General features: G+C 41.6%; 3 protein-coding genes across 8 annotated transcripts in view; 1 reads left to right on the top strand and 2 right to left on the bottom strand.

The window, feature by feature from the left end:
- Nucleotides 1-11317, top strand: part of bin3 (bridging integrator 3) — a 72497-nt gene extending 61180 nt beyond the window's left edge. For 2 of the 3 annotated variants that reach the window (XM_022230822.2, XM_022230821.2), the window contains exons 3-10: nt 4670-4883; nt 5142-5199; nt 6445-6485; nt 6872-7067; nt 7533-7634; nt 8346-8426; nt 8676-8810; nt 9272-11317. In XM_022230822.2, coding sequence (XP_022086514.1) covers nt 4876-4883; nt 5142-5199; nt 6445-6485; nt 6872-7067; nt 7533-7634; nt 8346-8426; nt 8676-8810; nt 9272-9424 — 774 coding nt within the window. In that variant the 5' untranslated portion in view covers nt 4670-4875 and the 3' untranslated portion in view covers nt 9425-11317. Of the gene's footprint in view, nt 1-2602; nt 2888-4669; nt 4884-5141; nt 5200-6444; nt 6486-6871; nt 7068-7532; nt 7635-8345; nt 8427-8675; nt 8811-9271 lie in introns of those variants that run through there. The other variant, XM_022230820.2, reaches the window with a different exon arrangement.
- On the bottom strand, nt 575-2531 carry ado (2-aminoethanethiol dioxygenase). Its single transcript, XM_022230819.2, has one exon. The coding sequence runs from the start codon at nt 2394-2396 to the stop codon at nt 1605-1607; it is 792 nt and encodes a 263-aa protein (XP_022086511.2). The 5' UTR covers nt 2397-2531; the 3' UTR covers nt 575-1604.
- Nucleotides 10105-25475, bottom strand: LOC110977044 (FHF complex subunit HOOK interacting protein 2A-like). Of its 4 annotated transcripts, XM_022230813.2 has the most exons (17): nt 25289-25475; nt 23464-23481; nt 21874-21952; nt 21053-21222; nt 20299-20403; nt 20031-20153; nt 19566-19715; nt 18900-19093; nt 18234-18425; nt 17544-17733; nt 16574-17052; nt 16338-16428; nt 15983-16123; nt 15648-15788; nt 15245-15348; nt 14774-14803; nt 10105-12211 (listed from the first exon to the last, which is right to left on the bottom strand). In XM_022230813.2, exons 1-17 carry the CDS (start codon nt 25331-25333, stop codon nt 12103-12105), a joined length of 2361 nt encoding a protein of 786 aa, XP_022086505.1. In that variant the 5' UTR covers nt 25334-25475; the 3' UTR covers nt 10105-12102. The 4 variants fall into 4 exon arrangements, with proteins under 4 accessions (XP_022086505.1, XP_022086508.1, XP_022086506.1 ...); XM_022230816.2 differs by lacking the exon at nt 14774-14803; XM_022230814.2 differs by lacking the exon at nt 23464-23481.
- Between the last annotated feature and the right edge of the window lie 279 nt (nt 25476-25754).

The following is a 25754-nucleotide window of genomic DNA, read 5'->3' as shown; positions in this document are numbered from 1 at the left end:
TGTTCGTGAACAAACGAGAACAAGCCGCCCGAACTCAGCCGATGTGCGTTGTATAGAGCGCCCTCGTGTGGACCTCTCATTGCCCGTGATTATGAGAGTCATACAGGAAAAAGAGAAATACCTTTTTGAAATAATGCAGAGATGTGTGTCTTTGCCATTTAACAAAATTTTGAACATTGATTTCCCCGGTAAACATTGATTTCCCCGGTAAACACAGACTCAAAGCTCCCCGTGGGGTTGTCGAAAAGACATAATCAAACGATGACAAAATACATAATTTTCTTGTATCCCATTGCTCATATTATAAGTACATTTTTCAATCGTAACCATCAATATCTGTTAATTTAAAAATAATTCTCTCTTTCAGTCACTGAGGTCGTCAGATCTTCAGTCTCTCCACACGACTTGCACGGCATCCATGGACTATTCTGTGGAAATTGTTCGGACACATTACTTAATTTGTTAATGAACACATGCGCGTATTAAAGACCTTTCAACAGAAGATACTACCAAGTCCTCACATCTTCAAGTTCAAGGCCAGACATAAATCAGTATAATTAAAAAACAAGGAGAATACTATTACCAGTGAGAAGCAAATTTATTCAACAAACAATTAGGCAAGCCATTCATTATTTTCCAGCATTGCAGTCTGATAAAGCTAAACACAAAATAACTTGCATAGAGAGCACAGGTTATAAATAAAATTGTGTAACCAAGAATAACCACACAAAAGATGTAATTCATTTACTTTGAAATATGGACAGAATTCATCAAACATCATGGTTCAGTAATCTTAAAATGAATATACAAATCTGTACTAGACTTATGTGGGGTTTGAGAAAACAATGCGCGTTACAGTTTACAAGCGGATTCATATAAGCAAAATGATAGGTTAGATTTCAAGTCCACCGGGCAGGTTGGCATTTGAATGTTTTGGCATCAAACATTTAAAGCTAAACATATGAAATCTCTACACCAATAAGAAAAGCACTTTGCTGGAACTTGTTAATAATGACCAGAATCAATGTGTCAGCCTCACTGTAAAAAACCTTTTTTGAAGGTCCCTGGGGAAATCGGAAGAAAAAACATAAGTCTAGTTGTACAATGTAGAAGGCAGGCAGTTCTAAAACATATTGGTCCGAGTCAAAGTGCGCTTTCCACAGAAAAAGTCAAGAGTTGGCACATTGAATTTTCTACTGTATCTATAGATTTGATTTAACAGTTGCAGTTATCTTTAAACTACAGATATGTAGGCTATGGGGCAGCGACGACATCCAGGACTCTCGAAAAATGACAGGTACTGCGCCGGTGAAAACAGGGACCGTGGCGACGTATGCACACACCAGCCAGTCCGAGGATTGGGTTGCACAATCATTTCTTTGATCAGCACACACACATGCGTTCAATGCAGTTGTTTTCATCGGCGTGGTGTAGTTGCCAGCTGCAATTTTGTGAAACTCCCGAATGTCTGCGCTGCTCCATTAAAACAGAAAAGTGCCCCAAATGTTCAAGTCCATCTGTGGGCTGCGCTGCATTGGTTTTAATGCTCATTAATTGCAAACAGTTCTTTAACTTTGGATGATGTGTTAAATCCAAAGATCAGTTTATAAGCTATCCAGGTCAACAGTGGGTCCTAAATATTCCTCCTGGCAACACCAAAAATTGGACGGCTGTGGGATCTTCCGTAACCAACTCACATCTCCCACATTCTCTTTTGAGTCGGTGAACCTGGTTTCCTTGTAGTACACACAATCTCTTCCCAATTCCGGATCGTAAGGTGGCGACAGGATGTCCAAAAAAGCTGCTCGTCCACCGACCGACTCTATCGAGTGCACGTTGGCCTCCAGTGGGGTCAGAATACATGGCTCACTGTCTGGGGTCAATTCAACCTCCCCCCTTGGCCGAACTGGAAGGAGAGTTCTTGCCAGGGTCGACTGCTGGAGCGCCAGCGGGGAGTCTGGGTCCGTGGATGAGTTCACCGAGTCAGACTCAGAGTTTGTGGTGAGGACGTCTGGGAGGTCGGTTGTCTTCCTCTGCTCTTCCGTGAGGAGATCGTAGGACCGCACCCGTATCGTGCCGAAAAGGACTTTGAGGACGCCGTGCATGTCGCGGTGGTCGTGCAGCGGGAGCCGACATCCGCGCTCCACCACGAAGACTCCCATGGACACCACGGGGTTCTCCGCTACGAACATGTAGCCGACCGGGGCTGCTGGCGAGGGCTCGACACGGTTCGCGGCTGCAGCGGGCTCTATGCCAAGATCGGTGGCCCGGATTCGATTCATACTCGTCCGGAGAGAGTTCAGTTTATCCAGGAAGACACTTTTGTCTCCATGGACTGTTTTGAAAGTTTCCAGCGCTTGTTTCGAGAGCTTTTGGATCGCTGAATGGTTCGCCATTCCAAGGTTGTCATCCGTCACGTCTCATGCGTGTTCATTTACAGAGGTAGCCGTGTCCGAATCATTTGGCTGCGGCTTGGAATCCCACACAACTCTATGAAAAATGGCTGCAGCCACAACCTAACTCTCGATGCGTAATGTCAAGCTGCAGCCGTGTAACTGGGACACGGCTAGGTCAGGTTTCATGTCATGTGCGATGACAGGTCATGACTTTAGGCATGCTGTACAATTTACAAAGAAATCTTTCTTATTGAATAAAAATTTATCAACGAACTCTTTGAAAATAAGGATAGGGTTTTATGAGTTTTCTATAATTCCACTTGATTGGATTACAATTTAGATAAGTATTTTATCGGGTTTTATTTTTTGTAACTTTATGTAAGGTCAAAGGTTAGTACCGTCAAAAACACAATCTACAGTTTTGTCTTTTACCTCCATTCTGACCAGTTTTCAGCTGGCTAAGTCTCGAGAAGGTAGAGTAAATTAATGAGGTAAGATTTGACTAATAATTCTTGTAAAGCTGGACTTTTTACTTCAGAATGTTTGTTTGATTAATGGGTCCTATCGTTATCATATTTGAGGTCTTTAAAGGCGACAATTTAGACGGGGTAATGTCGGTAGGCCCGGCCCCTCACTTCTAAGTTCTAGTTGGAATTGTGGACGTGAAGCCAAGTGCAGGGGAGTGAGTGGGCGTGCCGTGGGATGATGTTCATATCGAGTCGTTAGACATTCTGGGAAAGAAAACATGATGGAAAAGCAGCAACTAGTCTTTGCCTAAGACTGGCTAAAAACATATACGCACGCTGCACTACAGTTTCAGGTTGAAAAACGGCTGACATAGTGGGGAGTCCTGCACTTGTCAGGTTTTTTTGTTTGACCTCATTGGAAAGAAAATTTCAAAAGAAATTGAATGGTATAAACCTTAGCTCAATAGCTGTAAGTATAGTGAAATTATGATTTTATTGTTGTTAAAATTAGGTGCAATTAGTCCGTCACTTTTTTGGGGGTTAACACAAGTTTTTTTTCATCAATGTATTTGAACCACATGGAGTCTTGTCCCTCATTGGTTCCACTTCCAGTCATGCCAGAGTTGGACAAAAATCTGTAGTAGTTAAGTCACAGAGGAAGTGTAAAGTAAACAATATCTTTTATTATGGAGAACTTTATCAGTAATAAACACAAGATACATGTACATGATGTATACAGTAACAGGACAGTTGAGTTGGGCTTTAAATTTTTAGTGATGTGTGAAAGATCACTGAAGCATAGTTTTGATGTGATATTTTGTCATCAATAAATAGCTTCAAAATAGGGAACCAAGTCTGTCAGGTGTCATTTTAAGTCTGTTCGTGTTTGACAGGGTCTTTTGATAACATTTCATTGAAACAACATGCGTGGTTTTAATATGCCCTTGTTATTTGCATCTTGCTCCCCGTGCACCATACAACTGATGCACATACCATACATGAGCACAGTTGCACAACAGCACCCAAATACAAAAGGACTGTTTGGCACCAGTTTGAAATCAATTTTTTACCAAAAAAAACCAACTTCCTTTTCTTCCTGAAATCTCAAGCTTCCAAATAAACACCGTTTCATCAACTCCTTATACATGTTTTGGGGGGATTTTCAACAGAAAAATGCACATTTTTTTGTTACCTTTTTGTAATCTTCACAAACCAAAACAAGGTTTGACGGTGCTTTGGTCAAATGCCTCAAGTCATACATCAAATGAAAGAGTATTTTAAGCTCTACAAGATGATGACATCATCGTTCCAAACCCAGTTGAGTCTCGCGAGATATTAGGCTTAGACAAGACTATGTCACACGTACAAAGAAAGATGGACACACAGAGTTGTTGTAGTGTAAGTGGCTCTGATCTTGCGTTATTTTCATACTTTACACCCAAAACTTGACACAAACAGACTACTAACACAAATTTTGGCTCTTTTACAAAACTGCTTTTTAAAATATAGAATTTGATGCAAAATGGGCAAAAATCATTGATTGGAAACAAACACTTTTACACGCTTCGAGATAAAAATTTTAGAGGTGTCGTTTCGCTGGACTCCCTACTGATAGGCCGTAGTAGTAGTCCAATTGGATATTATCAGTCTCCACAACAATGGACAAAGTGTAACACATTGCTGTGTTAATATATAAATCATGTGTTTTTCTTTAATTTCTAATGCTAACTCTGAATTTGTTTTTACCATGTTGTGATGCACCGTAATTGGTAAATTTTTTTTTCTTGATGCTTTTCTGTCCAACAGGTGAAAAGTAGAGTTTGCTATAGAATGCTGAACTGAGATCCTTGGCAGGGATTCAGGCCTGGCAGAGGTCTTTCATCATTTACGGCTCCAAGTTGTTATGGGGCAACAGCGATAGAGAAATTTATTGAGATTTCTTCCGCTGGTGGACCAAGAAGTATTTTGCTGCTATTCAGGTTTCATCACCACCTCTAGGAACAATTGGCACAATGAGCTGGTAAGTATTTTTTGCATCTCAAAAATTTGAAGCTCACCCCAGACCAGACCAGACCAGACTTTGTCCTTGACTACCTATTCGTGCATTTTCATTTGCCTTTAATTGTATCCGTATATGTTCAGCTCCTTTTTAGGTTTACACTGATTTTTTAAATCAATGGAGAGTAAGTTGTTTTCCCCATGAAAATCTGTCGTCATAAAAAATTACATGAATAGTAAATGTTGATTTGCAATATTTCTGTTTTGTCGTCATCTGCAGGAACATTTTTAGTCGTCTGACATCTCCAAAGAAGGCACCTCCAGTCATAACGAAGGAGGTAATCCTTTCTCCTTGTGGTTATTGTACTTTTTTGTTGATATTCAGTTTCTTGTAGCATGATTCACTGTTTCAGAAATGGTAGCATGTATCGATGAACAAAATATCCCTTCACCTTCCCCGAATGTCATTACCAAGGGCGTCATTTCTAAGGATTTTACTGGATGTTAACGATTTTTGACCCATGAAATGTTAATTTTATTCATACATACATCCAAAATGCACCTTGTGTCTCATTTTCAATTGTAGTTTCACAAATCAAGGGCTGTTTGCTGCCATTTTAATTTAGAATTATTCTAATGAGATTTCCATATTCATGAGCAAACTGTGATGCCAACCCCAGATGCAAAGTTCAATGTTACATTGGTTTGTGCACACAAAGATGCTGATAAAAAGAAAAGATTCTGCTGGGTAAATTTGCCTTTCTTTGATGAATTATTGCTGTAAAACTACATAGCAATAATAGAGCAAGCAACCCTTTCTAAGATATGCTTTCATTGGATAAATTCTGTCTTCACAGTTTGAACTGAATAACTATATCTTCCATGGATAACGTCATTGCAACAGCGCCCTCTGGACTGCTTAGAATGTTTTAAAAAGTGCACTTTTCAATACATTGGAGCTGAAAAGGATGTCATGTCATTTACATACATAAAAAGTAGAAAGTTGCAGAATAATTGTGCCTAAGGAAATTCTTCTGCTGCTACCCTTTAATCATTCAGGTATTGCTGCATATTAGCCTTTTGCACAAACGAACGGAATGAGAGATTGATAACTTGTACAGTCATTTGGGAGGAAACTCATACCTTGTTGTCTGTTGCCATTCTTGAAAGGCCACACCTTTATAAAACGCTGTCATTGTTACGATCGCCCGGCTTGAGCCTCTTACGGATTTGCCTTCATCCTCCAATTTTGCCCGCCAACTACGCCACCCAAAACACCCTAAATTATTGAAACAGTGACTGTTTATTCCAAGGGAGCTCTAACCTTGCCCCACAACCCAGTTCCCTACAAAAACCAGCTAGTTTTGATGAGTTTGCTGAAGGGAGGGAGGTAGAGCCCAGCCACTATGGCCCGCCACGATAAAGTCATGCTTTCATGGTAAAGTCATTACATTTGCTTAGCACATAAATTGGCTAAGCAGTGTTTTTTTGCCAAGAAAAGATTTCTTCCACTGGCAGGGCTGTTTGCAAGCACAGCTGAGCGTGAAGTGAATTTCTTTATCTTTTGTTGATATTTCTTGTAGGAGGAGAAAGCATTTGAACGTGAGGTGAACAAAATCAGTGTGTAAGTATTACAGAGTTCAAAAGGATGTGAGAAATGACAGTATGATTTCTTCAAATGAAAGATGCTTTTCGGGCGCAAAGCAAATAGTAAAGCTATGATAGAAATTCTGTGGAAACCCATCCCAAAAATCCACCCGATCTTATGGATCTCTTGGACGGCTTTTTAAGCGAAAGAAAGTGAAGCCTAGCCACGATTACAATACACACCGGGCTTGGAACCCCTTGGAAGTTCAAGTACAGTGCAGAAAAACAAGCAATTGTTTCCTACACATTTGTGGATTTTGAGGATTCAGGAAGCTAACACACCTTTGGCATTGGGTAAACCCCAATTTTTTTCCCGGAAGGGAGGGTTTTATTGAATCTGGTTGGTTTTTTTAACCACTTCAGTCTGGACGAAGCCACCAAGAAGCTGTACAAGGACATGAAGCACTGCATCGAGGCCATGGGGGCGCTCTCCAAGTCACAGTGCCGCATCGGACAGAACCTGGCAGCAAGCCCCATCCTGAACACTGAGGAGTCGTTGAAGAACCTGGAGCTCATCAGCAAGTCCATCGGGCAAATTGAGTCCAAAACTCAGGAACTGGTAATTGCCTGTGCGGCAGTGAAAACAAACAACCCAACACCCCAACAAACAAACAAAGGGTGATATCTGATTTTGGCTGAGTTTGCCATGCTCACAGTTCGGCTGTCAAATGTGATGCAGTCCTGCAGATTTGTAAAAACTGAAAATGAATAACTAGGACGAATCCTGCAAATAGTCTGGCACTTTGCTCGTTTCAAGTGTACAGCGAATAAAATGGATTTGGGGAGCACAAATTAAGAAGAATATTATGTGAATGAAGCCAGTGGTTTGGCCTAGCCACGCAAAATAGATGCTTCTTTTGTCCTTACTGCCTGCACGAGAATTCAGGATCATGTAAATTGTCTATTTTACTTAAATGTTTCCTTTTCTTTGCGGCTCAGATTTCTGTCCAAATTTCTTTCAACCTTTCCTGTTGCCGTTGTCCGATACACGTGGGGCATTCATTGTGTTTTTTACCATCCCCAGAATGCCAGCTCTATGCGGACCATGGTGGAGCCCATGAAGAAGTTCAGCACCATCTTCCCCAGCCTTTATATGGCCCTCAAGAAACGCGAGCAGTGCCTACAGGTGAGGCGATAACACGTCGTGACGTGTATGAAAGGCCATTGTTTCAGCAGTAGTGTGATTCTTTGCATTACAAAGAATACAATTAAGTTTGATCTCTCGCTCTAGTTTGTCTTGCTGATGAAATGGCCATTATAGATTACCAAAGTGAATCCGTCACATGCAAAATTTCACAACGAGTGCGTGAACCAACATGCGGGTATATGTCATTCGTTTGCACTGCACTTCCTGGTTCAAATGACGTGACATTTTGGTACTCTATATGGGTGGGAAATGTTAAGAGTTTCCCTTTATTGGCATCATGCAGCATCGTTTTGAAAGTGAATCTGGCGTCTTATGACTCATTTTGTTACGATAGGTCATATGTTATTTATCCCTTTAGCCCTGGTAGAACACAGAATAATATAACGTGCCTTAGTCCTACATATAAGACAGTATGGATCATGGTGTATGGGCATATCAGTTGTCATGGATCATCCAAATAGATCAAGGGATTCATGGTTTTAAAAATGCATGTCTTTTAGACGTTTTCCTCTGGAGAGTCTGGGTATTCCGATTGCGAGGGTCCGAGCTCACTGACTGAACCATTGACGAAACGCTTCAAACTACTTTGAACTTCACAGAGTTTCTCAAATGGTGTATTTGTGAGTCTTTCATAATGGTAAATGCGAGTGTTTTATCTTGATTTGTTTTTTGTTTTGAAATACACCGCAGGAGTACAGTCGATGCCAGGGTAAAGTGGAAAAATATCAGGACCGGGAGCGCACAGGCCCAAATCTTGCCAAACTAGAAGCGGTAAGAATGTAACATGGCAAAAGTTACAATTATACTAAAGAAATTGATGTGACTTTGTTTCAGTTACCTCAGAAACTCGTTATTCTCTCATGTTTTGTAACATCCCAGCTCCTGGTGAAGAAAATTTAAAGGAACTGTGAGAGTCCACCACTATAACAATGCTTTTTCCTCAGCTGCAAATTCTTCTCAGCTGCTTGGCTTGTTCATACTTTTTTGAGCAAGTCCTGTTTTCTTTTTTTTTCTTCGCAGTCGAAGAAAAATCTAGCGGCAGCTAAGGAGGAGTACGACAGACAGCACACTGAGCTGATGCAGGCCATGCCGCAGTTCTTTGAGGGGCGCGTGGAGTACTTCCAGCCGAGCTTTGAGGCACTCATCAAGTCTCAGGTGAACAGCCGCGTTTTCTCCCTTCCATTTTTCTCCTCTCGTGGATTCCACACAGGAACAGTTGTTGGCAGGGAGGGATATGTGGACTGCTTGCGAGGGTCCAGGAAGGACATATAGGCACCCGGTGGTTCACTTGAGTGAAATTTTCATTTTTCGTTTGAATGAGCACAAAAAGTTACCATCTTTATGTACACGCGAGAAGAATGCATCGGAGAGGGAGTCATAGTAGAAATGGTTTTCAAGTATTTGACAATGACAGTGTTTACCGCTGTGCTGCCAAGGCATAGTACAGTGACCCATTTATAGAGCTATTTAGAAATTTATATGGAGTCTTAGGGAGAATTCCCCAAGGTTCCTTGACAAAAATAGCTTTAGTTGCTAAAGTTCACTGAGGATCTTCTGTTTGTGATTAAAATGTTATTACACCTTTCTGTGAAATGCTAAATTGCTGTATCACACAGGTCATATATTACACGGAATGCTTCAAGATCTATGCCGAGCTTGCCGTCCAGTTGGGGGACAACGACACGCTGCAGAGCGACGAAGACTTTGAGATGGACCTACACCGACGGCTATGTGAGATCCGGGCTTTGTCCATTGTCGTAGACGACTGAGTAAAGTCTAAATTCTGGAGGTTTTTTTTCAGTAATGTAGCTGACCACTCACAGTGGGCGCTTAGTGCAAGGACCAGTACCCGGTATGTGTATTGTTTCTTTGTGTCAGCTCAGATGTTGAGAATAAATGTTACTAAGGCAGTGAATATGGTCTAACCGTTTTGGGTCGAGAACAAATGAATTGTAGTCCGTTTTGTATTACATGTGAAATTATAATGCTTAGGCGTGTACGTGTGGTTTGTTAACTCTTACTATTTAATCAAAGTACTATATTCACATTATTTTGTCAGAAACCTTATCTTGTGCAATATCTACTTTCAACTTCTCAAGATGAAATTCCATGTTGCCTAAATTATCAAATGGTACTTAACAACTGCTCTTGACTTTTCTCAATTTACCAAGGCAGATTTTGGTGGGACTATACTATTGACAATTCCAGTCGTATTTAGAATTCCAGATGACAAGCGAATAGTTGACTCCAATTCAGTGACCCTCCATTCCACCGTTTATAATGAAATAAATCTTTGTAAATCCGAGTGGAAGTGAAGGACAGCCTGAAGTAGATGAGCATATTTGTTGTCCTGATGCTCTTGAGTATTAATACGGAAGAGGTTGGAAATGAATACTAATTGCACAGAACTATTTTTAAAAAAAGACGACTGACAGTTCAGAAGCACACATTACATGGTCGTTTCAAGTAAGTTATGTTTATTTTGTACAAAAATAGTTGAATATACATGTACAATGGATCTGCATTATGACTGCAATTTAGCTGTGATTGTGCTGTGTTGACTATTCCTGTACAAGGTTTGTGGGATAACTTGTTTTCTTCTACCCAGGCTCTATGCAGCTCATACTGGTCGTTTTGACAGTATTATTGTTAATGTAAAGACGCTTGTCAGCAAAAACCCTTCCTTAAATGATTAAGTGTCCAAAAAAAAGGGGTTTTGGATGTGGAGGAATTGCACAAATTGAAATGCATCAAAGAAAATAATTATTAGGTTCATTTTTTATTAAATAGCAAATTTACAAAAATATAACCCAAGCAAGCAACTAATGGCTAGTTTTGAAATACAAAAATTTAAAGAACCATTAATGGATGATGACTGAATCTCACTTGAATGAGCTTTCCTTTGATTTACCACTGCATAAATTATTTATAGATCAAGGACAATGGGCACACCAAGATTTTTAACTCAGTTTGAGACAATATGCATACATTTCCTTGTGGCCAACATGCAGAACAAAATCGACCCAAATTGTGAACCTTTAACTTTTAAACCCATGTGGAAAATAAGTCAACATGTACAGGAAATGCAGCAGTTGTCGCAGAGGTGCCAAATGCTCCATATTAAATCAGTTATATTTCCTGCACAATATTTTAGAAGTATAAGCCCCCATGTAGCTATAGGTGTGTAAGTCAAGTAGTCTTTCAGTATAAAAAAGAAATGCCAACAACGCAGCTTGATGACTATGGCCCAAATGTTGTACACTGTACTGTCAAACACCTTTAAACGAGATCATTGGGTTCGAGTCCCACCTCAGTAAGCTTGTGAATTTTTTTCGCAAGCTCTTGTCAAGCACTGGGCATACAGTGTTTATCAATATATATACGTTGGGTAAGGGCAAAACCCGTTGTATAAATTAAGATCATTGGGACTTCACCTTGTAACAACAGGGACCTTCTATCAGTATTGGAAAACGAAAAATGCAGTGATTTTGGCGACCTCGAAGTGATCTTGTTACAAGCAAGACGTAGTAACAGTGTGCTCTGACAATTATCGGTGTTCCCCTGGTGGATTTTTGGCAAAGTCTCCTGTAAGATTTGGTTACATTTTACTCCTCATGGAAAAAAAAAATTAAGAGTAAGCAATAAAATGGAATTAAAAGAAATACTTGATTATAAATATCTTCTTTGTACATCTATGAAACAGTAAAATAATCCCTTCGTTAACTGAATCAAGTGTCCTCTGCCGTTTCTACTATTTTACTTATTTGATAAAAATTAATAGTAAACCACAGGGAAATACCCCCCACCAATTAATAAACAACATTAAGCATAAACAGCTGTTTTTCTGCTTACAGCATGTTCATAAATCAAGCAAATGCCACAACTAAGTTTTCAGTTCAAGGACTAGAATTGGATTTTCGTGGCACTCTGCATGTACCAGCAAAGTGTCTGTATTTTTTCAACTGTGAAACAGCTTGTAAACCTTTCCAGTTTTCTGTCTCGCTTTTTTTTTAATGCCACACAAAACTGAAAAAAAAAATGCTGAACGAGTTCCTGTGCAGCTGGAAATCTCCCTCCCTCCCTAGTCTTGACTACCCTACAGGATAACCGTCTCGCACGAAAATGCAAATTGCTCGGAAAAAAATTGATTTTACAAAATAAAGTGCTTATATATTTTTGTTGTAGATTGGTGTAGCTCCTTCAAACTCTGGCCACAGACATTAGGCGGTCAGAAATAATTAAATTCTTAAACCAATTCCAGGACCTTGAAACAATGTACATGCAGACGGCCTACCCCCAAGTGCCCTGTCTGGAAATGAACCCGGACCCTAGCAAATGCAAGTCAAGTGCACCAATTTTTTTTTTAAAAATCTTGTATTCAAATTAAAGCCATTCCATTACTACTGAATTTCAGATTGCTTTCTGGACTGTACACGTGAGATGTTGGCTACGTCCGGCCGCTTGCAGCGTGGAACTTGACGAACGCTATCGCCGCTAGTTCCTTACAGAACTCCTCTAGGACGATCACACCCTCCAGGAGATCAATGTATGGCAAGCTGTGCAGAAACACATGAAATGTCGTAAGGAAAAAGTAGTTTAACAGATGTGTCTCCAATCAGTCTGTGTTAATATGGAAATAAGTTCTTGATTTGGATCATATCTGTCTTAGGGACATGAAAGGCATTTGAAATTTATATTCAATTATCTCATTGCCATATACTGTACTTATATTGCAGTTGGCTTAGGCACTGACACATTTTTAGAATGTGACTGTTGAAACCACACACTAAGTAAATCTTGTGTGGGTTTGCAGTAAATAGGAAAATTCAGAACAAAATATCAATACATAAAATTGTAATGACTCACAGTGAGGACTTGAACAGAGTCTAAACCTTTGCACCTAGAACTCAAGTCATTCTTGGAGTATAACATTACTAGCCCAATCATTGAGACCCATATTTCTTCATTATGTAGATTCAGAGGCAACATTAAAAGGAACTGATGTTATCATTTTACTTCATTGGTAACAGTCAACAAGGATCATTTACAAGCTGGGAACAAACACAACGGAACACAAGGCAAGTCATGGAAAACAGTTTCTGTTGTTACGGCGTCATATGGAGGCACAAGTATTGAAAGAATTTACAAAGGAAGGAGCAAATTTGTCGATATACCATCTCTTCTCAAAATAACACCTGTAGGGCAATGATGAATGGGTTTTAGTAACTCTGTTTAGTGGAAGGATGGAGTCATTAATTGGAAAGTGTTAATTCTAACACCAATTGACGGCTACATACTTTGTTCAAGGGTTGACAGGTTTGTATATTTTACAATGTTGGTTAACATGTATGTGTTCTACAATGATCCAGGAAACACATTCTAGATGCTACTTTGAAAGGTGCATAACAAAATTCTACGGGTAAAAATCAGTAGTTGGGGTTAAAGTAAGTACGGTAGTCTGCGCGTTTTTGTGGAGATTAAAAAGTCAGTCATTTGGAAATAATTTTGAATTCTTGTATCATGGTGGAATATGACTTGGAGTACCGAAGCATGTTGCATATTAATGATTTTTTGGGGGGCTGAACTGTTGTTCTCCAGATTGGAAGAAAAGGGGTGGAAAGCACAGACAGGTTAACAGCCCCATCTGAGGGTCACTTTGTCGTCAGACACATGACATGGAGAGAGAATTTTGCCACACATGAACCAGACCCATGTCGGATGCTGGCCATATTGAAAGTTGGATGAAATACAGGTATCTAACATCTGAATAGTTTTCATCTGGATGGGGACAAGGCAACAGAAATGGACTTTCAGGGGTGCATATTGGTATCTCTTTGGTCAGTTGTTTGTACGAGTCATCCACAGGCTTAACATAGGAACTTTATTAATTTGCTGTAATTCTTCAATAAACGTAACTATAAAAGCTAGCAGTTTATGCAGGAAAGACCTGAAAACAGTGGGATTAATTAAGTAGGCTTGCAATTACAAGTAAATGCTTTCTGCAATAAAAATAAAGGGTTAAGCAGATTCTGAGTAAGTCACAAAATAAAATCGTGTAACTGAAAGATGTACATTCCAATGTAAGATGCTGGTAAAATGCATCCACATCATATGCAAATATAACAAATATAACATCAGCACCTCCAGTCCATAAGTAGAGGTAAGCGGAACCAATAATGTTAAGTTCTAAATAATAGAGCTGGTAAGTGATTTTTGTTATTGTTACAACATGCAGCCAGTTTGGGTAGTGTAAGTTACCCCTGGAAAGGAAAGAGCATTTTCAATTGGAAGTTCAGACAACTTGAGCAGGTGAACAAACTTCTCTTCTTGGCCGTAAATGGATTACACCTAAGCAGGTGGATAACAATATTGACGGCTGCAACCAGCATGAAAGAGAATAGGAATAACTCTGTAGAGCTTAAATTGTCTAAGCCTCAGATCTTGCAATCCACAGAGTGTTTTTTCATGTGCTCAATCTGGATTTGAAACTTCACCAACTGTGAGCTGCACGAACGTACATTTACATCGGTGTGCTTGACATCCGTGTCCTGTCCAGGGCCTAACACAGCGCGCTTGTCGATGCAGCAGTTTTTGAAAACACTTGGTACGTCTTCAAGCGCTCAAATGAGACAGTGTGTGGTTCGCCCAGAAATCCCCAGTGAGGGAACTGCACACCCATGAAAGGGATCCGCAAGTGTGTTCCCGCCTGTATTGTCTTATCCATGTACTGATATTTGCTGTATCACCATGCATTAGTTACGATTCACATGTGAGGTGTGGGTATTAGACTTGACCGATGATGGACATGAAATGAAGACGTCATTACTGTGACCAATGGATTCTGCATGCTTCTCCTACAGGGAGACCATCCACACAAAGATGCACAGTTGATATTCATAACATGGCAGCAATACAATACGGTAAAACTAGGCAAATTTTGTGGATAACCAAAAAAAAAAAAAAGACTAACAAATGCTGACAAGATCAACAAGAAATCAACGTCATGCTGTGAGCGGATGCACTGATTATATACTCCACAGGCCGAGGTTGGTTAATGGCGTGTTACAAGACGAGCAGGCAGTCGGGATGGGAAGGTGGGGGAGGGGGCGGCAACTTACTTCATAATGGGGGCTATGGACTTCTTGCCTCTGTAAATACAGAATAGTCACGGATGATGTGATTAGACGGGTCACTGGGAATTTATGCCCTTAAGACAGTCTCGGACATGTTGCTGACTACCATCAATAGCTGGCTGAAAGACATATTCTGCTGGTGGTTTCGAGTGAAGTCTGGTTTATCAACTGTGCAATCGTGTGCAAATCTAAGCCAATTTAAGATCCGGATCAAATCCCAAACCCTGTGCTCAAAATCTTTGCCAAGAACTTCTCACAAAATTGTAAGTCCTATTTTTAAGCTAGACTGAGACAAATTCACTTCAAAACCTTCAGTTTGGAAAAAAGACCCAAAGAAACACTTCATCTTTGACAGCCAAAAAGTTACATTCTAGGAATCAAGGGTGCAACTGTTACATGTATAAAGATCCAACAATACAGACACAAGACTTGCCCTGGGAGCTTGAAACCTCTTACCTGTCATCTTCTTCCACCATGCCCATCAGCTGCTTCCTTACCACAAATGCCTGCCGCTGGAAATCAGGGATGGACCTGAGCCGGACACTCAGATCGCTGACCACCTGCAGACACAGGAACAAAGTTTCACACCTATCAGATTTTGGTTTTGCTTGAAGCACTGCCCTTACACAATCAGCAAACCAGGTAAATGTCTCAAACACCTATCCCACATCTTCCATGACACAACATACCCACTGCCACACATTCCACTGCTGCCATCCCACTTCTGCCACCAACTACATGTATCCCACTTCTGCCACCATGCATCTAACCTCTGTCACCATCAGCAACAATTTTCTTTCAACATCTACTCACATGCATATTCCCTCATTTATTCCTTGTCTATCTTCCCACAACTTACTCTGAGGAGGACAGAGTGCATTGTCCTGCAGCCAGCCGCCACCGGCAAGTATGGATCCAGGAAGAACTCTTGGATGTGAGGATGAGGGAACAGACAAATCTTGGAAAGGAGGGAGGTCACTTGCAAGTTGACTTCATAGGTCTGACAGGCAAGAAAAGTATAATGCAAACATAACACTCTTGACGTTAGATGCTAGAATGTAAAAAAAAACAACAAATTGCAACCAACCCCTGAGTGAAGCAAGGGCTTTGACAGATATTTCTTTAAATGATTCAGAGAACTGTTTTAAATGAGAAACACACTGATAAATGCCATATAAGAAATGTGCGACATACCTGATCGAGCATACGAGATAGCTTGTCAAAGAGAATTTTGAGAAAGGCCCCCTCGTAAAATGCCTCATCTGGACAGCGTTCCAAAGGTGTAGGGTAATTCGGCCAATCGTAGGGAAGACAGTTGACAGAACACTCTCGAAACTACAAAGCAAGACATTGCCATTCAAATCAGAATTATGCATCTGAGTGTTCAAGACAAAATTCTGAAAAAAGCCATACCAATTTGTGGAAGATTTCAACTTGGACGGTGCCCGAATTGGACAGTTGTTCACTGGCAACATGTTTTCTGATCACATTACACAAACCACTTTGATTCAAATAAATAGGTTGTTCAGTCGATTTTCTCTATATTTACCAGTCTGTGAGCCTCTCTGAGGTAGGTATCGTAACCTATATCCCCAGTCAAATAGGAAGACCTGGCCTCCTCTGGCATGAGACCTAGAAAACTGTGGGATGAAATCAGAAGACAGTGTAGTTAATATCACTGCAATTTATCGATTATCCTTGCTGGCAGAAGGAGCCATGCATGGATCAAAGGATAGAAGGCACTGAGACACGAAGCAATTTTTGTCGCATGAAAAACCAGCCCACCTGTTGACAATCTTATGAATGCTAGTTTTGTCGTCTGTTTCTGAGCTGGTTGTGGACATCGACGGCGACGGTTGGGTAGCCTCGCTACCTGCATCCGAGAGAGAGTTCACTACCCCATCCCGCATGGGAGAGCTCGGGATGAGGGTGGGGCTCTCCGGCCCGTTGCTCAGTGTCTCCACCCCGCTGTCGCTCACGGCCCCGTTGATGGAACCCTGGTCGCTGGGGTGACCGGAGGACCCCGGGCCGGCTGCGTCACCGCACCCTTGGTCGCAAGAGTCGGAAGAGCCCTGGTCACTGGGGTTGGTGGTGCTCGACCCCTGGTCGCTCGTGTCACCAGAACCCTGTTCGCAGTTTTCCGTCGAGTCGGTCCGGCTGTTGTAGGCACGCGACTGGAGATTGCGAAGGACCAGGTTAGTGACAATGTGACCGTTGGCTTTGCAGAAGAGGGTTTCAAATAACTTCAGAGCCATTATGCAGATCTGTACAAAGAAACAAATTCAGGGCATGAATTAATTTTTCAGAAGTGAAACTAGACCTGCAATGTTACGGCTATGACAATGCTGTTTTAAACAGCTCAAAGGTCTATAGATTTTTACATGTTTTGGCTCAAGGACCTCAGTGTTTTGGACTCAAATACATCTATCAAGATCTAATGGTAGGCCTATTCTGTTTGTATTTTCTTGACCACAGCTGAGAACAAAGACATACTTTCCATTCTTCTGATAGATACAAATCATTTACAAAGCATCTCCCTGAGAAGAAAACATTTCAACAGTCTAGTAATTTAAGCAATCATTTTCTGATAGGGATGGGGTGCAGGGAGGGAAGGTGTGGGAGACTGAGTGCTGTAGGTCTGCCAGCCTACGATCAGGAGGTGACTTCCTGTTCGTGATTGGTAAGGCTAATTACTGCTGATGAAGTGGAGTCTACTAGGTACAACAGGACAGGGGCTGCAACGGCTAACACCCACTTCGTCCGAGATGTTGTCGCATCTGTCTATCAGTCGCTGTCTCAGCTTGTACCCTCCCTCCCCCGGCTTCTCCGGCTCCGTCTCCTCCCCCAATATGAACTTCACGAGGGCATCCAGCAGGGCCGGGGAGGTAGTCATCTTGACAAACTTGACCAGGTGAGCCGTGCTGGTTAAAATGCCCACCTCTGATCTGAAGATGGGACAAAATATCAGTAGCAAGGCTGAAATTACTGTCTAGTAATTCAACCTGAGACACAGTGATTATGAATACCATGTTATGTCTCTGAGCAGGGCAACGTCGAAACTGCTAACAACTGTACAAAGGGCTTCCATAATGTTCGGTTGCACTTTGCATCAATCAGGCAAGTCTGTAAATGGGGTACCAGGGGCAGTGTTTATCTGTCAACTTGTCTTGAGGACAGGCAAAACCAAATTTGGAAAGTTCATTTGTTTTCCTGGTTTAAACATTTACAAGCCCCCCACATACATACATATTTTACACTGGTGAAGAGGTCTTCACATTTCCTTCAAAAATCCTGGGTACAGTGGAATATGGGCTCCAATAGCACCAAGTGGCGTTAGTTTCACAACTCATCCTGGTGGATGACAGAAAGCCCAACCCCACTAAAAACTGTGACCCTTGAACTTCTGTCTACGTAAAGAGATGCAGAAATGCACGAAGCCACTCACGACTGCAGCAAGAGCTGCTCCATGATGGGCACCAGGAAGCGCTCCCGGATCTGATTGGCTAGCGAGCGGCCAACGGTGGGATGAGCCTCCTTGATCACCTGGTCGCAGTAGTCGTACCAGGACAGTAGCGAGATGAGCTGCCGCTTACCCGGGAACATGTTGGTATCCTCCGCGTCGCTCTGCATGTACAAACTGCAAAAAGCGGCGGAGGTTATACTTTGAATTATTTTCACTTCACTGTTCCAATTCAAGTTTGCGTTAATGTCAATTCAAAAGTTACACTGAAGCTGCATTAAATTTCATGAAGCTGCCGAGAAGGTAGCATAGGCAAACCAATTTCTGAGTTTGGCCCCCCTAAAGTTATGCTTCCTTTTCCCTACCTACCCTATTTTGACAGTGCGACCATAAAGTCTTTTGGGAAAAAATTTTGGGAAAATGGGACATTGGTAATACGGAAAGTACAGCCGAAGACTGGGACTTCATTGTCGGTCAGACAGCGGAGTGAACAAAAATTGTTGGTTGGCAAATTGTTGGTTGGTGGATATGAGACCTCTCAAAATAAAGATTTGGTTTTTTCCACTTCTTAATGTGGAAGTTCGGTGGATCTGAGCACCAACTCTTGCCTAAACATGAGACTGGGTTCCAAATATTCGGTTAAACACTCACCCCCACTTAGCCTCCACGCTGTCCACATCCACGGGGTCCATGGAGAGGGGCAGCGCATTGTATAACGTGCACAGCCTTTCGGCCAGCAGCGCGCAGAACTGGGTGTGGTCCACGATGCACTGGGCAGCGTGCTTCTCCGGCAGGCTGGCGCACAGCATCAGGCCCTCACACGCCTTGACAGCTATCCTACTGTCCTGTGAGTACAAAGACAAGGGCTAAGTCCAAAGACGAGCAGAAATAGAATTCTACGAAGTAAGAATATTAAAGACGTGGTTTTGTGTAAGATTAGCTATTGCAGATTGACCATGTCGGAGGGTGAAAACTGCCGCGTTGAGAAACCAGAGTGATTTTCCAAAGATTCCGTGCAGAGATTTCACGTTCTAGCCAATCAACAGTTTCAGAAGGTATAACATCGTGAACTGGCCGGCATGGTTGCGCCTTCCCTTGTTTATAGGCCTTCAGATCTTCCTAAGGGGTGCTATTGTTGTTGTAGCAAGTCATTAACATAATTTGCATACTGAAGGAGTACCTGCATGGTGTGTTATTGCATAATTTTGTGTGGCGTACTGCTTTTGGTTTCTATTTTCTGTTTCTGCTCCCCCAAAAGAACTCCCAACAGGATTAAGACTTCTGATCAAAATTCCCCTGGAAGAAGACTGTGCTTACAGGGCTCTGTGCCAAGGCTATGAGGGAGTTGACTAGACTGAACTCGGGCTGGGTGACGTCTAGACTGGTTCTGCTGCTGCTGCTGCCCGAGCTACTTGCCACTGACGGGGAGGAGTTGTGTCTTGGCTTTTTGCTCTTCTGTCTTGGAAGCTGCCAGGAAGTTAACCAAAAAAGTACAAGCATGCAAGAATGGAAGCCCATTAAAAAGATACTTTACCGAAAGAGACATCATTGTCTTCATGATGAGCCTTACGCTAAGCAACATGTTGACTAACCTTATGTCAACAAGGATAGCTTTAGTATTATCTCAAGGTTGCAGTTGACTGGCCTTACCTCAAGGCAGAAGCTGACTAGCCTTACTTCAAGAATGAAGTTGAAAGGCCTCAGCTTGAGGAAGAGGTTGACTCGCCTTAAAATGAAGAAGTTGACTGGTCTTCCCTCAACGGGCAAGCAGACTAGTCTTACCTCAAGGAAGAAGTTGACGGAGTAGGGATGTTCCTTCAACTTGGAGCACACCGTGCAGAGGAACTGGATTTCTTCCTTCTCAGTGGGGCCCGCTCGCACCTCACCACACACTTTGATTAAATTCTGTCAGGTAAGCAAACAAAATGGGAATCACTTCATCAGTGAGTAGCCGAGGCTGCTGACGACAATGTCCGTTCTTGGATGCGGTTTGAAACACCACACACTCTCTTCAGTATTTCAGATCAGTGGAAGCAAGTTGCAGCCTTACATGTACAGGTTTGTAGACGTTGACGTGCGGCAGGAGAGGTTGCTTGACCTTGCCGAGGAGGTTCAGGAAAAATGTCAGAACGACTTGCTTCATGCCGGGCGGACACTGCCAATGAAATACAACAAAACATCGAGTCAAATCTTACTGAGCCGGCAAAGCAAGTCAAATGGAGACACAGCTGCCAAACACAGATGTTTGGTAAGCAGAAAAATATTTGCTAAGGATAAACAGGTTACCAGCCAAACAGTCGTGGTATGTATACTGCACGCGACTGGTTTCCAGTTGATTTTCACCTTGGACGTAAACTTGTCCAGCAATATTTTCTTTGAGAAAATATGAAATTGTGTCCTGGTGGACCACTTATGATGTAAGGCCTTGACCCACCCTAACAGGCATATGCCTGCTTGAAGCATGTCTCTAATGTCCGCATTCCTTTGTTTTCATATGGTTAAAAAAACTCAGAGAAAAATGCTCATTTTTGTCCCACTACGATAACTCCTTCAAGCTGAATATTTGACAACTTCCTTGACAGTTCCTCTTTATTTTGCTGCAGATAACTCTGAACCCTGAAATGCCTCTAATCTGAAACTGTTTTTCAGAGGGGGGAAACACCTGTGTAGACCCGTGGAAGTCCACATAGCATCTTCTAACCCTACAACATGTGGGCTTTTAGGCACATAGGGCTAGCACCACCCAGGGACACCATAGACCAAACGAACAGATGACGAGGTGACTTTATTTCTGTCTTTCTTACATCAGCCTTGCCCAACGTGTGCAGTGTCTCCAGGATCTTGTGCTGCAGTAGGTACTCCATGCAGGGCCCCGTCTGGTCCTCTTCCATCTGCCGCTCCTCCTGCGTCAGCAGGGCCAGCATGTTGTTCAGGTGGGAGGGAATGTTGCTCTCCTGCACCGGCTGCTTGTCATCTGACAGAGAAAAAAAAATTAACTTTCAAGCCACAGAGGTGTACAGATAATCTTGTTTAAACACCTAAAGGCGAGTTGAGCAAAGAATGAGGCTAAGCAAATTTCTTGTCCAAGCAATAGATCAGCAGAGTACCAGCTACAGGTCATATACACAAAATGGCATTTGGGCTGAGACCAGCTTTCGCTAAGTTAATATTAGCAGTGTAACAGTTTTATAGTTTCTGTGTAGGAAGCTCCTGGACATTTGCCCTACTTCAACAATATCTGTTGAAATGTTTGGACGTCATTTACAAGCTATCTGGGGAAGAAGAAAGTTCAATGAGGAGCTACATTCAGGTGGATTGGAAATAAAATTGCAGCTAATACATACTAACTGACAGTGGCTGGACTGAAACGATAAGTTTGAAACCTGCCAAGATATAATTACTGCCTTACTACCATATGCATGTACAGAACACTTTCTACCATGAACAGAGCCTGACAAACGGTTGTGAGGTTTTCTGCTAATATATGTACAGTGTTTCTGGGATCTATGTATTTCTAGCATCAATGTTACAATGCATATTGGACATGTGAAGTGTAACACTGTCTCTTAAACAGCTCTCCCGTTGAGAATGACAGGGCTAACTTCAGCTTTCAGCACCAACTCACCTTTGGTGTTGATGAAGTAATGTGTGACGGCCTTCCAGTGAAAGGTGAAATCTTCCAGAAGGGTCTGGGTAGGAGCGAGCTGTGCAGTGAAAGCAGTCACCAGAAGATACTTCAAACCACATGCAGAGTTTTTGCATTCTTTTCAAGTTTAAGAACAATTTTGCCATTTTTACGAAATGGGTTATGCAGGGTTCCTGCACCTACAAGGCAATTAAATTCCATGACTTTTCCATGACCAAATTATGAGAATCAACGACCCAATAATGCATTTTCTTGGACTATTCAGACTTTTAAAGTTTGCGAATAAACTCGCGCATTCTATGCACTTATTTCCAATGATAGAAATCACACACAGTGTTTGAAAAATTCCATGACTTTTCCATGACCTTAGTTATTTTTTACAAAATTCCATGACTATTCCAGGCCTGGAAAAACAAACAAATTTCCAGGCCGCAGGAACCCTAGTTACGGCAAAACCTGAGAGTTGCACTGGTCACAAAATGTGTAGTATCCTCTTTCCTGTTTTCTGGGGAAGAAAATTACCCACTGTATTGACAAGGAACATACAATAATGCAGCACACAGCACCACCGAATGCACCCAAACCATATCCACATGATTAAACCTAATGGTCCTCAATGCTTCACCTGTTAGAGGAGTGAGGGCCATTAGGGTTAATGAAACTGTGTTAAGAAACTTTAGGATGTGTGAGGGAACAAAACAAAAGCATTTGAATCGGCACTGACCAATGACCAGGCACAATGACAAATTTCACAAACATTGCACACATCTGTTTGCACTTGGTTAGAATGTAATTTTACACTGACTTCAGCAATCAAGGAAACTGTTTCATTTCAGAGACATAAAGCGGACACTATACAAAAACAAAAGTCAAAGAATTACATTTCTCTTATCTGAAATTTGATGAACAAGAATTGTACTTTTGGTCACGAAACAGCGACCAATCCGTATGATTATGAACGTTGAGCTGTAATTTGGTTTTGCCTTTGCCATAACAAGCAGTCGGAGGCATGTCTGATTTGATCAGATCAAAAGCCAACACAACATGGGTGCTTGACACATTTATGCTCAAGGAAATGCAGAGAAAGAACGCCAGAATTTTAAGCCTCAATCCCCCGATGTCTGTGCTGAGAGAAAAGTCTGAATTCCCCAAATCTCCACCATGATCCAGTTGAACTTGCTGCATGTTTTCTGAAATATTGTCCTACCACAGAGCAAGGTCTAACAAACAATCGCCCTTTGACAAAACTACTAAACCAAGTCCCAGGTAAAGACTTAATGGCTGTGCCATGCAGCCATCACTCCATAAAAATACATGTGTACTGCTCAGTGCTTAGGCCTTAGCCAGGTGTTGAATTTTGGAGAATTAAGGGTGGTTAAGGTACCAAAAAATAACAATGAAAACAATACAGGCAGCCGCAAAAGCAAAGCCAAGTCCTGAAAGCAATTAAAAAAACAAAAACAAGCAAAGGCCGTGACAGACTTCACCACATTGCCAAATAATTACTGTTTATTCTGCCCTATCCCACAACCACTATGCATAACTGTGAAGAAAAAGGTTTCTGTTTACCAAATCTGACTCGCCCAACTGCAGTAAAAAAAAAACACACACGGAAAAAAGGTCATTCAGAGGAAAGAATCAATAAGTGCAAGTACCACATCAAATTGGATTGTTCAGTCATGGGTAGCAACGAGTGCACATTGATTCAAAGCAAAGGTTCCAAAGGCAGACATATTATTCCTGTAGCAAACGGTGCTAGCAAGTTGTTCCACAGTAGAGGCTGGTTCATGCTACAGGCGAATGCAAAAGCGAAGGGAATTTAACATCACTAAAGATTTGCAGAGAAATTTTGCTCGAGTTCAAATAAGTTCAACTTTTGCGAAGTTGAAGCGCGAATATTTGATCTGACGTCACAAATTCGTGTTTGTGTTCGCTTTTGTGCGAAGTATGAACAGGCTTTCATGTAACCATGTTCCACTCTGCGACAATATCATTTGAACAACAAATTCAGTTAAGTATGCAATAGCACTGGTGCTGCTTGCAGCTACTTGGACGTTGACAGAAACGCTTGAGAAAACAATCGACGCATCACATCGAACCTTGTCACGCTACGCACTGAATATTTGATACCCCGAACGCATCACCAATGCTGAACTGTATCGTAGATGTAAAGTCAAACCAGCATCAATAACGCTTCGCAAACAGCGCCTACAACTGAAAGGACATGCTCTCATTGCTCCTGGACAGAAACAACCAACAGAACCATGCCGTAGAGGCGGCGCACTTGTGCAAACCTACATGTACCAACAACAACTTTCTGATAATATGGCAATTGTTGGAATCAGCCTCAATCTGTTACAACAAGCCACTTTGAAGGCCGAACAATGGAAACGGACAATTCACGTATTATGTTAGCCACTGAGCAACGCCCATACGCTGCTGGTGCACTGGCGTCACCATGATGATGATGCTTACAGTGTTAAGATTGATATTTATAACAGAGATGCTGACAGCAACATGTACTTCTAGGCGGTACTTGTTTATCAACGACGAAGGGAAAAGTCCCATATACGGACAACACTAATTCTCCCTTAAAATGTTATAACAACCATCAGAAAGCGATAACATGTCAAAAAAGTGAAAATTAACTATCAACTGATATTTTCCACAAAATAAGGAGGGCCTGACTTTTTTTTGGATAAAACTGATATTTTTGTGAAGTTATCACTTTAGTATCTAGTAAGCTAAGGCTGCATCTGAATCTCTTGACTAGAGCTAGGTCTAGGTCTTCACTCCATTGGAAATACACAGAGACATGCTGAAAACAGACCTAGTCATAGCTCTGGAAGCCCATTTCAGACACGACGTAAGTTAAATAAAGGCCTGTATATACAAGTTTCAGGCGAATGCAAAGTAAATTTGACATCATGACAACTTTGTGGTGATATTTTGCTCCAGTTGAAATGTGTTCTCAACTTTACGAATTCGCAACGTGAACATTTGATCTGATGTCACAGATTCGCTTTCGCGGGAAGTATGAATCATAGGCCTACTTGGCATGAATGTGGTGAAAGCAAACACAAGGCAGCACGAATTTGTGACATCAGCCATGTATTAAAAAATTGTAAGCTCCAAATCCAATATGCTCTCTGCAAATTTGCAAAGGTTAAACATATTTTATCTCAGATGAAATTTTGCTGTAAGTCTTTCGTAACGTCAATGTTGCTTTGCTTTCACATTCGCCTGAAGTATGAACCGGCATTCATAATGTAGCCTACACACTGGTGCACTGCACTGGTTTATATCATGCCTCTGACTCTGTGTGCGTAGGCCCTAGGACATAATCGTGCATGTCTTGAATGTTCGTTTATTATTAATAACGTCGCAGTCTTACCACTTCAACTGCATGGTGCAGAGCCGCAGTAAACCTGTTGAACATTCTCAATTCTCAAGTATTCTTCCAACCAGCTTTCTGATACTGCCTGATATCACGATTTGGGTTGAATTAGCATGATTTTTCTTATTAAAACATCTGCATGTCGCGAGAGTCTCTCATCATACATGATCGAACAGCTGGCAATAAAAACTGCGCATGCGTCAACCTGTAGGCTTTTCCGCATTAAAGGAATTTCCTTCTAAAGCAAGTCGTTGCAAACTAACGACAAACATTGTTTTTCTTGAGGCTACCGTTCTTATCTATATGAGGTTATGGTCAAAATATTAAATTTAACTGTTTTATGAAACACGTGTCATGATTTAGGAATCTGTTTCAAAATTTTGTGACAAAATGATTCGAAGCCTCTAATTCACATTAAATGACTGTTCCTTTAATCAGTGCCTTACTCGGGAGCTATTTCATG

Source organism: Acanthaster planci, linkage group LG13, assembly GCF_054643075.1.
Source record: "Acanthaster planci isolate LZ-2023a linkage group LG13, COTS_SCS, whole genome shotgun sequence".
NCBI lineage: Eukaryota > Metazoa > Echinodermata > Asteroidea > Valvatida > Acanthasteridae > Acanthaster > Acanthaster planci.
Note: the sequence above shows the minus strand (reverse complement) of the source record. Positions and strands in the feature narration are given on the sequence as shown.

What these genes read in the sequence shown, in the direction of transcription:
- LOC110977044 (XM_022230813.2), bottom strand. Translation starts at nt 25,333, where the DNA reads ATGTTCAACAGGTTTACTGCGGCTCTGCACCATGCAGTTGAAGTG. An exon ending in ACACGTTGGGCAAGGCTGAT is followed by an intron (nt 20,404 to 21,052) that starts GTAAGAAAGACA and finishes TTTCATTGGCAG; the next exon opens with TGTCCGCCCGGCATGAAGCA. An exon ending in TCAGAGAGGCTCACAGACTG is followed by an intron (nt 16,124 to 16,337) that starts GTAAATATAGAG and finishes CTTGCTTTGTAG; the next exon opens with TTTCGAGAGTGTTCTGTCAA.
- ado (XM_022230819.2), bottom strand. Translation starts at nt 2,396, where the DNA reads ATGGCGAACCATTCAGCGATCCAAAAGCTCTCGAAACAAGCGCTGGAA.